General features: G+C 39.7%; 1 protein-coding gene across 3 annotated transcripts in view; it reads right to left on the minus strand.

The window, feature by feature from the left end:
* The window catches only part of TMEM181 (transmembrane protein 181), an 87,405-nt gene that overhangs the window by 54,114 nt on the left and 20,976 nt on the right, over positions 1–12,315 (minus strand). For all 3 annotated transcript variants that reach the window (XM_072141028.1, XM_072141029.1, XM_072141030.1), the window contains exons 2-3: positions 5,195–5,298; positions 4,505–4,560 (exon numbers count right to left, since the gene is read on the minus strand). In XM_072141028.1, the coding sequence (XP_071997129.1) occupies positions 4,505–4,560; positions 5,195–5,298 (160 nt within the window). The remainder of the gene's footprint in view (positions 1–4,504; positions 4,561–5,194; positions 5,299–12,315) is intronic.

Raw genomic sequence — 12,315 nt, forward strand, 5'->3', positions numbered from 1 at the left:
AGCTGTGGAGGGGTAGGGTGGCAGCAATCAGGAGCAACAGAGGAGTCTCCATGTGTTTATGGCCGGGTCACCTCTCCTGCCCTGCCCCGTGATGACACCCGAGGCACAGCTCACACAGGGGGAGGAAAAGGAGGGGGAACAACTACTAGCTGCAGATGAGTCTCCTATGGTGCCCTGCTGTGCCCCGTGCTGATACCTGGAGACAGGAGGCACAGCTCACACAGGGGGGTGGGGAGGAGGAGGAGGGAGTGCTGGGAGCTCAGTGCAATCTCTCAGCCTCCCGCTACTGCACCGTGTACGATGAAATTTATAGTAACTCTCTGGCGGCCGCGTGTCAGTGGAAAGGGCTAAGCGTGTCAGCACTGACACGCGTGTCATAGGTTCGCCATCACTGTTCTAGAGAGTCAGATCCTCACGCAACATCTGACCATGGCTTGGATTCATGATAATGAAATCAAGCCCTCTCAAGACACAGCAGGGTGTTTGATTTACCAAACAACTTGCAGCTACTGTTAACCCCTTCCCACCAAGGTCAGCACCGACCATGGGTGTTACAGGTGGGTGTTAGCTACAATGTTTTGTAGTTGGTGCTCACATTAGAAATGCCCCCAGTTCACTGTTCTGATCATCAAGGACCTAGAGCTCAGATTCTCACAATTCAAACATTGATAGTCAATGTAAAACATATGCCATGCATGTTAACATCTACAAAATTCCTTCAAGTATAATAAATATATTTGTTATGGAGATTTTTAAGTTTATATGTTAATAATTTTTTTTTTAATCTTTAAATCTTTTTTTTTTTACCCTCACTTAATTATGTCTATTTAGATACATAAAACGAGTACTACAGCATGCATAGATGGGTATGACAAAAAAAAAAAAAAAAAAAAAAAAAAGAAGGTATAATAAGTTCACAATCCAGTTACCAAAAGTGTGGTGATCTTCTTATATTTGTTATGCATGGCCTCCTTCCTTCTAAAATCAACTTTCAATATTATGCTAATGAGGCCGAAGGGCTATGGTCATGTTACAGAAGCCCTCTGTGCTCTGGCTTCACAAACTGTTGTTACACTACAGTCTCCCTCCCCCTCCTGCACTTCCTGTAATCTCAGCAGCAGTGAGATGGGGGAAGGGAGTGCTCATTTACAATCCAACAACCAGTAAAACTGCACCACGAGGGACTCTGATAACATAACTGTAGCCTTTCTGACCGGTTAACATAACTTTAAAAGTTGATTTTAGAAGGAATAACAAATATAAGCCTTTTACCACAGTCACAACGCCTGGATCTATGAGCAAGTGTCCCTGGTTTATCATTCTTAACCCCTTAACGACCTGGCTCTTTATTGTTTTTTTAATTTCCATTTTTCACTTCCCACCATCAAAAATCTTCAACTTTCTTATTTTTAGGGTGCATTCACTTTAAGGTTCTATCTTTTCCCAGTGTACGGGCGGTGCCACCGCCGTCTACGGGGACCTATATGCGGCCGCAAACTTGAGGCCACATATACGTCCCCATAGATGGGCGTCTGAATGTACCCTTAGATGCAGCAAAGGGAAACGTTGGAATCCAGCAACCAGGCAGGCATGAGTTCAGGCAATGATAGAATAAAAATTCACGTTTATTTAATCTTATAAAAAAGTTAAAAAAGGTACCAAGGTGGAAAGAACTGACGCGTTTCGAGCTAGAACATGCTCTTAATCATAGTCTTAATTTCAATATGACAATGGTGAACATATGAAGAAAACGGAGGTACACACGTCATAGATTACATCCGATACTGATTGGTCAAAAAAAGGAAAAACAAAAACACAATAAAGGCTGCAAGAATGTCAAGAACAATGTTAATACAAGTACATCAAATCATTTTTAAGATTTAAACCATGGGGACTTCTGGTTTTCATGGTGAGTATCCAGTAAGCCTCTCTATTGCGGAGAGCTTTAACCCAGTCCCCGCCTCTTAATCTATGACGCGTGTACCTCCCACTTCCGTTTTTCTTCATATGTTCACCATTGTCATATTGAAATTTAGACTATGATTAAGAGCATGTTATAGTTTGAAACGCGTCAGTTCTTTCCACCATGGTACCTTTTTTATAAGATTAAATAAACGTGAAGTTTTATTCTATCATTGCCTGAACTCATGCCTGCCTGGTTGCTGGATTCCAACATTTCCCTTTGCTGCATCTACTCCTGACTCGGCTCAGTATATCCGTGCACCGGCTCCTACAAACTCGTGGCTATAGGGTGAGCTGAGAATAATCTTTTTCTTTTCTTTGAATGTACCCTTACACGTAAAGAGCTCTGTGCTGACTTGTTTTCTGCGTAACAAATTGCACTTCATAGTGACGGTATTTAATATTCCATGCCGTGTACTGGGAAGCGGGGAAACAATTCCAAGTGCAGTGAAATTGGTGAAAAACCGCATTTGCGCCATTTTCTTGTGGGTTCAGATTTTATGGCTTTCACTGTGTGCCCTAAATGACATGTCTACTCTATTCTTTGGGTCAGTGCAATCACGGGGATAACAAATTTGTAAAGGTTTTATAAAGTTTTCATACATTTACAAAAATTAAAACCTCCTGTACAAAATATTATTTTTTTTATTTTGCCATCTTCTGGCGCGAATAACTTCCATACTTTGGTGTACAGAGATGCGGGTGGTGTCATTTTTTACAAATTTCGATGACGTTTTCAATGCTTCTAATTATAGGACTGTACCACCTTCTGATCGGGCATTTTCGGACGCGGTGATACCTAAAGATGTATGCTTTTTTACTGTTTATTTATATGACTTCTAGGGAAAGGGGGTGATTAGAATTTTTAGGTTTTTTAATATAATTTTTTTGTAATTTTTAATTTTTCAGCCCCCTAGGGTACTTTAACCCTAGGTTGTCTGATTGATCCTACCATATACTGCCATCTTTTTGGAAGCCAGCTTTGCCAGCATCGATGGATGGGATAACACCCGCGATCGGTATTACAGGTAAGCGTTTGCGGCAATATGCAGTAAACACTTAGCGGCAATGGAGAGAGCTCAGCCCGTGAGCCCTCTCCATGCAACCGCAACCAACCTGTGACATAATAGCAAAGTTAAAGGGTTACTTGTAATGGAAGATTTTCCACATTCATGTTCACAGAATGCATTTTGGAGGCATTTTATCACTGAATAATTTGAATCTGGGGGTGACCACAGTTGCTAGGGGTCTACCCATCAGAATCTGCGTCAGCCCCCTGGCGAGTCATGTCAGTCATATCCAGAGAAGCCAAACTCAGTGCAACCCACTTCACTGCATAAGGGTACACACTCTGTGAAACAAAGGGGCAGATTTATCAAGCAGTCTGAAAGTCAGAATATTTCCAGTTGCCCATGGCAATCAATCACAGCTCAGCTTTCATTTCACCAGTGCTCATGAATATTTTAAAGGGGAGCTGTGATTGGTTGCCATGGGCAATTGGAAATATTCTGACTTTCAGACACTTGATAAATCTGCCCCAAAGTGTTCAGCTTTGGCTGTACCTGTTGTAAGGTACATGCAATGGAGAGGAGACATGAAGAAGAGTCAGATGAGTGAAACCTTGGGAAAATTCACATTGCTTATATCCAAATTTAGGAGATAAAAAGTAGCAAAATGCTCAATGAGATTAAAACATAACTTTTACTAAGCTCAAATAAAATCAATATTCACATTAAATAGATACAGTACTCACAAGTCACCAAAATCTCAGTGAGTAAGAACAAACAAACACTTAGAACACTAGAAAGCAAATTCACTTATCACTTCAAGCCTACATGAAGGGACAAAGCGCCAACACTGTTTGTTAAGCCTGGTGATCAGGCGCACATGATTGTTAGTCCGACCGGCCACTGCCCGTTTCGTGATCACTAGTAGTTGGGCTATTGCTTACCTAGCTTGTAGTCATCATTAAAAATTAAAAAAGTATTTATGTATTCCCCTGATGAGTGCATTTAATTGTGCATGAAACATAGGGATAGATTTAACACCTTATCCTCAGCCATAGGGCTTAATAGTCACTGGCAGGGAAAGTTCTGGAACCGCCCTTGTCAGGGCTGGGAGTCACTTTATGGGGCTAGGAAAAAGCTATAATAGTGATTAATAGGCGACTCCCTACTCGGATTCTGTTCCCGGAACGTCAGTTTGAAGATTGGTGAGACCAAACCTTTTCTTCACCATTATGCACTATGTCTTCTGCAGTGAGCTTGAAGTGGTAAGTGAATTGTTTTCTCATTGAGCATTTTGCTACTTTAAATCTATACTTGGAAGGTCAGCTGTTGGTCCTTGATATCTATACCTCTAATACTACCGTGGACTAGCATTTTTGCTATTTTGACAAATTTAGGAGATGGTTAAACAAGTTTGTGATCCACATGCCCTGAACATTACTGAACAATGTTTTACTGGTCCCAAACAACAGGTTCCCTTGTTTGCAGCTGGGAAACAATGGGATAAAATGTTAACTGTAAAAATAGTCTCATACCTTAGATGAATTAGATGCTTCAGATCGATATTGTTTGGCTTCAATAACATTTGGTCCTGTAACACAGAACAAAGTGTAATGTATAACAAAACATTTAGACAAAAAAGTATGTGTCTGCTTATGAGCCGCATTCTACCCCAAGCAAACATTGACACGGAGCAGATTTATCAAAAATGTCTTAAAGCAAAAAAGTGCTATTTATATTAGTGTCTGATGCTGGATGAAAAAATCTAGTATGAGCAAGGGTAGTCTAACTATATTAGTTGGTTTATTTTACAACCGAAAAATGCACCAAAATTGAGGCGCTTTTGCATGGTTTTTGGGCACAGCAATTTTCTATGAAAACATTCACCCCAAGGCTGTGCCGTTTTGTCAAAGTAGTAATAAGTGTGTTAAAACACCATCTTAAACCCCTGATAAAATGTAGCCAAAGCATTTCTTTGGTGCAAATTACAACAGATCTCTGTTATAAACAGATCAATAAATCTGCCCTATTTGACAACGATAACAGTAAATTTTCGAAGTACATTTTGGCCCTTTATGTTTATAAAAAGAGATGCCATTCCTCATGGTGGAAATGAGGGAAACAAACTTGCTAAGACAATGAGAAAAGCTTCATGGCAGGAGACCATTCTAAAGGACAGTCCTCATTTGCTCACTCTTACACAGCAAGTAAGACTGAAAACTTACCTGCTATTCCAATAAAAAGAGTTAATCCAAAGCATAGGAAAAATACAACAAAGACCAGTACAAAATAACGCTTTGAGAGCGTGTAAAGGCGCATGGGGGCCAACCTACAAAAAAAAAAAAAAAACATCAGAAATAACCAAACCACAATGTGATGTTATTCAACCTTATCTTCCAAATGTTAATTGGGATCACAATAACAACTTATACCCCAGTTACTCCTTGGTCCAACAACAATAACCAGAACTGAGGTCCCTTGAATCCCCCTTCTCTGAAAGGAGTAGTGTTTGTGCAGGCATGTATGTTGCCTCTTTATTCAGCTCTTTAGAATAAAAGCAGCAAAGGAACTGGCTCAATGCCTCAAGTTCTCATGATTTTGTTGTCCCTGGATGTCAGAACCTTAAAGGGGTATTCCCATCTAGGCATTCACATTTAACCCCATATCACCGACACTAGTTTTCAGCTCAATGACCAGACTCGATTTTTCAAATCTGACATGTATTATGATAATTGGTTATAACTTCGGAACGCTTTAACATATCGAGGTGATTTTGAGATATTTTCTCGTGACACACTGTACTTCATGTTAGTTCTAAATTTAAGTGATAAGTTTTGCATTTTGTTTTGAAAAAAAATGAAAATTTGGCAAAAGTTTCTAAAAATTCTTCATTTTCCAAGTTTGAAATGTTCTGCTTTCCAGACAGGAAGGAAGACTTCCCAAAAAGTTTGATAATTAACATTTACGGAATGTCTTCTTTATGTTGGGATGATATTTTATGCGTCCTTTAATTTTTCTAGGATGTTATGAGGTGCAGAACTTTAGGTGCGATTTTTCTCATTTTCATGAAAATTGCTAAAACTCACATTTTGAGGGACAACTCAGCTTTCAAGTGACTTTGAGAGGCCTAAATAATAGTAAAACCCCATAAATTACCCCACTATAGAAACTTCACCCCTCAACGTATGTAAAACAACTTCTATTAAGTCCATTAACCCTTTAAGTGTTTCACATGGGTTAAAACATTATGGACTTGCGATTTAGAAACTTTTGGATTTTTTTGGAAAATACATTAATTTAGGCCAAAATTGACAGTTTCATAATAAATAAAATGATGAAATGCTCTGCAAAGTCTAATGCCCAATTTCTCCCGATTGTACTGATACCCCATACTTGGTGGTAAACTGCTGTACAGGCGCACGGCCGAGCATAGGATCAAAGCAGCGCTATTCACAGCAGATTTGTATCGTCTCATTGTACAAGCTATAAATTTTAAATTTTTTTTGGTAATGCGAACATATGAGGGCTTATTATTTGCGTGGTGAGTTACAATGTATAGATAATTCATTTTGGGGGTCTATAGCTTATTCATGAGATTTTATTAACTATTTCAAGGGTGACAAACAAAATCATCAATTTTTATTTCGGATTTTTAGCACTTTTTCCCCGCTCACCGCAACGTAAAAATAATATTTTATCTTTATTCTCTGGTTCACTACGACTGCGGTGATACCTCATTTATATCGTTTTTCTTATCTTTGCTCAATTTTACTGAGCAAAACCAATACTGGAGAAAATCACATAGTTTTTACTATTGACAACTTTTCAGGGCCATAACTTTTGTATTTTTCTGTTGTCAGTTCTGGTTGAGGGCTTATTTTTTGTGAAAAGAGTTGTTCTATTCAGTCGTATCATATTAGGGAACGTAACTTTTTTTGATCACTTTTTAGAACATTTTTTGTGATGGTGTTTGATGAAAAATTGTATATTACGGGAAGTTTTTTGTAGTTTTTTTTCCGTCGTTCACCAAGCGGGTTCAATATTGATTTAGATTAACCCTTTCACGACCCGTGACGTAATAGCACGTCACGGGTCGGCCGCGGGTGCATGGAGAGGGCTCACGCGCTGAGCCCTCTCCATAGCCGGTAAGTCTTTGCTGCATATTGCAGCAAAGGCTTACCGGTAACACCCGGTAGTAGTATGGCAGTATATGATAGGATCGTGCAGACCCCCTAGGGTTAAAGTACCCTAGGGAGTCTGAAAAGTACTAAAAATAAAAAAAAGTTAAAAAAAAAAAAATTATAATAAAAAACCCTAAAAACTCAAATCACCCCCCTTTCCCTAGAACTGATATAAATATAAATAAACAGTAAAAATCATAGACACATTAGGTATCGCCGCGTCCGAAAATGCCCGATCTATCAAAATATGATAACGGTTTTTCACTGCGTTTAATCCCGTAACGGAAAATCGCGCCCAAATTCGAAAATGGCACTTTTTTTGTCATTTAAAAATTTTTTAAAATTCTATAAAAAGTGATCACAAGGTCGTACAGTCCTAAAATTGATAACAATGTAAACGTCATCAAAATCCGCAAAAAACAACACCACCCACAGCTCAGTACACCAAAGTATAAAAAAGTTATTAGCGCCAGAAGATGGCAAAATCCCAAAAAAAATTTTTGTACAGGAGGTTTTAATTTTTTTAAATGTATGAAAACATTATAAAACCTATACAAATTTGGTATCGCCGTAATCGTACCGACCCAAAGAATAAAGTAGACATGTCATTTGGGGCGCACAGTGAAATCCGTAAGATCCAAGCCCACAAGAAGGCGGCACAAATGCGTTTTTTTTACCAATTTCACTGCATTTGGAATTTTTTTCCCGCTTCCTAGTACACGGCATGGAATATTCAATACCATCTCTATGAAGTGCAATTTGTTACGCAGAAAATAAGCCATCACACAGCTCTGTACATGGAAAAATAAAAAAGTTATGGATTTTTGATCATGGGGAGTAAAAAATGAAAATGAAAAAACAAAAAAGGGCCAGGTCCTGAAAGGGTTAATACAGACGCGGTGATACCAAATATGTACATTTTTCGTGTGTTTTATATACTGTATTTGCATTATATGTGTAACTGGGGAGATTATGGGATTTTAAATCATTTTATAATAATAATTAAATAAATAAAATACTCTTTTTTCTTTACTTTCATACATTTCCCACCGTTTGGCTTGACCAAGCGATCATCCGATCGCTTGATCAAGCCTCTACACTGCAATAGACTTGTATTGCAGTGTATAGTGTAAGTAAATGAGCATGCGCAGCCTGCCAGGAAGGCAGAACCCGGCGAGAAGAGGAGCAGGAAGCCCCGGGTCACTCGCCGGACCCGGGGGCAGCGGCCGGAGGGATCGGATCCCCCGGTAAGCACACCGGGGGGTCCGATCCACGTGGGACACACTTGCACACCGCGGTCATACTTGACCGCGGCGTGTAAGGGGTTAAACACCCGGGATCTGAGTTTTTCCGATCCTGGGCGTTAGTGCCGGGCCTGGGCTGTGATATCACAGCCGACACAGGCACTATTCTGACCCGATGTCCGGAAATCTTCTTCTGACGCGGTGCCGTAGAAAGGCGTCGCGTCAGAAGAAGTACCCTTAATGACCGATGTAGATTACCGATATGGCAAATTAACCCCTTAATGACCGCCCTATGTAAACATTTTTTCAATTGGATGTTCCTGTGTGAAGATATTTTCTCATAAATCTAGCCATGTAGTCCCTTAGAAATAAGATAACTTCCCCCAAAGGCAGGTTTAAATGCCAATGTCGCGGTCGCCGTTGGTTACACTAGGGTGTGGGCTATTAGTTCCAGCCGGCATCCCGTGTACCCAGATGCCGGTTCGGCTCAGGGAGATGAACCGGCATCAGCTCTGAGTCTGATATATTGGACACAGAGCACTAAGGGGTTAATAAACTTAGTGGTTTTCCAACAAAAACAATGTATATGTGCTTTAATGTTTTCTGTTATACCCCTTAAATACCTTTATGACAGCTACAATAGCATCCCCATCTTTAAAAGGTGCAATTGTTAAAGGACACCTGTCATCAGGTCTGTGTCACTAGTCCTGTCACTACTACCTGTTGGAGTAGATCACAAGGATCCCATCACAGCCTTTATCTAGTTATTTCATACATTATTCATTGTAAAATCATCTATTTTTTATCATGTAAATGAGGCTGGTCACATGGTCAGAGGCAGTGATGTCACCCCTGTTACCCCTCCCCTCTCCTCCCCCTGCTCATGTGTGTGTGTGTAATGTATAGTAAAGCATGGCTAGTGTGTGTTGCATCTGCTGACATGCTGCATCCTCCAATATACAGGTGAGAGACACAGACATCAGCTACACATGAATCTGACATGTTCTGCTGTAACATGGCTGCCTGGAGCTGCTGTATCTCTCCTATACACACACACATGCACACACAGGCTGCAGGGGGTATGGCCGCCAGCACCAGGAAGCACATCATTATACAGCCTCACATCATTACACAGGCTGTCAGTCAAGCACTGGGGGTGTGGCTGTGCCTCCCACTCATGAATAAGTTGGACAGCTTGAATATGCTAATGCTTCATTGGACATTTCACAGGTCATTTGCATACAGCTTTAGGACCTCATTGCTTAGGTTTACAGTCATGTAGAGGGACAATGAAGGGATAGAGGCAATGCTCTCTAATGGCAGTTTATGAAAATATATTTAGTTTAGGGGGGTTATTTTGCATGACGGGTTCTCTTTAAGAAGGTGGAAAGGGAAATGTAGTCATGGCCTTATACACATTCAGAATTTGTTTGTATCAGGGTATGAAACACAAAATTAGACAGGCCAAGCCAATAACAAAAAGCAGCATACCAAGTGAAATCCACATATCATAAAGATGAATCTACAATAGATATTTCAAGGTACAGTTATATGACCTACAATATAAAAATTTTGCTTCCTGATTTGCGGGTTAAAAGTGCAGTAAAAGCAGTAAAAACATGCTTATGTTTTAATGCAGACTTTCCATTTATATTTCAAAGGGTGTACTTACTGTAGAATACTATGACCTAAATTGACATGGTGCGGATATATTTCATACATTTGTTTCATACACTGATTTTTTCCACAACAAAGCATTACTTATTCACACTGATCCACTATAGAAACAAGCACAGAGCACAAGGTGAACTGCTTAAACATCTGCTCCTCCTTTGACTGAAGCATATTTATATTGTGGCTATTTACACAGCATCAACATCATGTGAACAAAGCAATGGAGTCACAACACCCTACGAAGGCCTGATTACCTGGCACAGAGTACATGTGAGCGTCAGGAGGAACATTCTCCTATTTTCAACGTGCTCTCCCTTTGAAGAAATATAACCTGTGCAGACAACCTGCTATCTCATGGTAAACTTCCCCCTTAGCCTCCACACTGCCACACAAGGAGTATTCTCTCTACGCCCAGCGTGCATCGGAACGCTTGGATGGAGAGGGCTCACTTGTTGAGCCCTCTCCATATAATGTGGGCATTTGCTGCATTTTGCATTATGTGCGCCACCCTACTGGATTTGATCGCTGGGCCACGTGAGGTCATCGGGGGCAGCGTTCGGTTACTAGGATAGCCATGAGTAGATGCTAGATAATAATAAAAATGATTATTCCGTGTGTCGAACTACATAACAGAAAATAGCGCCCAAATGTACGAACCGCTGCTTATTCGCCATTTTCCAACTCATAACATTATTTTTAAAAAGTGATCAAAGGGACATACAAAATGGTAGCCATGAAAATGTCATCTTATCCCACAAAAAATGAGGCCATATAAAGATCTGTACACTGTAGTATGAAAAAGTTATTAGGTCAGAAGATGGTGAAATGAAGATTTTTTTTTTTCCATACAAAAAAGGTTATCATTTTTAAAATCTATTAAAACCCATACAAATGTGGTATGCCTGTGATCGGACTATCACAAAGAATAAAGGGGAGGTTTCATTCGGAACAAAAAATGAAAGATGTAAATACAGAGTCCACAAGAAAGTGTCGCAAATGCATTTTCTGCACCAATTTCAACACATTTGGAATTATTTTTCCATGGCATGGAATTTTTAATAGTCACTAGAATGAACAATTTGTTACGCAAAAAGCAATCCCACACAGAATTCTAAGAAATAAAATATTTATGTGGTGAAGGGGTTAAAAAATATGGAATGAAAAATTGAAAATTACATAATTTTTGGTCTGAAAAAAAAAAACAATACAAAAACAAACAGTTCTTAATAGATTAAAGAAATGAACATATTACAAGGTATTATAGCAGGTACATAGTGTAAATATGTATAACATTGTATTGCTGTAGGTGGAAACCTACAAGACTAATATTTAGTCTGGCATAAGAGGTAATAAGAAAGGCACTCAGTACAGAGGCTTAGCAGTGCAGCATGTGGAAATGAAGGTTCTGAGCAGGAAGCACACATCATATAACAAAGGTCACTCACAAGAGACATCACTGTTCTTAGAGAAACCCGTCTGTGCACTTTCACCGATGACCGCTATTGTAATATCAGGACTGCACACTACACATATGTTTCTAGTCCAATATCAAAGCAGCTCCCCTGGTTGGTTTCTGTAGCCATAAGAGCCATAACCAAGAAGAGCAAATCAAATGGATGTATATGCTCACATGATTCCCCCATATTTGTGAATCTTGAATAAATGGAATGATTTGGATGAATATCCATTGAAGTTCTAGTTCAAATAAAGAAAAATGTTTCTGGTCCAGACTTTATTATAATGTAAAACATGGTAAAATGTAATAAAAAGATGTCCACTACATCAGGATTCTAACTTGCTAGGAATAAGTAGACAGAAGATTGAGAGTAGGGATAGACCACTTATTGTGAGATCCTCACAATTCACCAGATCTTAGACTAGGTTTCTCTATATCTCCACTAGTAATGACGCCTCCATAAGCAATAGCGTTATGTAAGCCATCAGGTTTAGCAGGTGCACAGTGCAGAGACTGGAAATTCTTGTTCTAGACTCTGTTCAGGCTGGGAATACCCCGTAACTTTATATTAACAACTAAAGACTAATTTTAAAGACAGAAGGGGAGATAAGAAGGCCACATATTTTAAAGTGCTATTTTAATGTGAATTAAACTGCATCGTGTGAATTCCACCTAATGTCCAGCTAATATGAACAGCGACATCATGGGTCCTCCCTCCTGCCATAAGCGTTCGGCAGGGCTGTGGGGAGAGAGGCAATACGCTGCATCCACTCCCCATAGCCGTCCATTGC

This window comes from Engystomops pustulosus, chromosome 3 (genome assembly GCF_040894005.1).
Source record: "Engystomops pustulosus chromosome 3, aEngPut4.maternal, whole genome shotgun sequence".
NCBI lineage: Eukaryota > Metazoa > Chordata > Amphibia > Anura > Leptodactylidae > Engystomops > Engystomops pustulosus.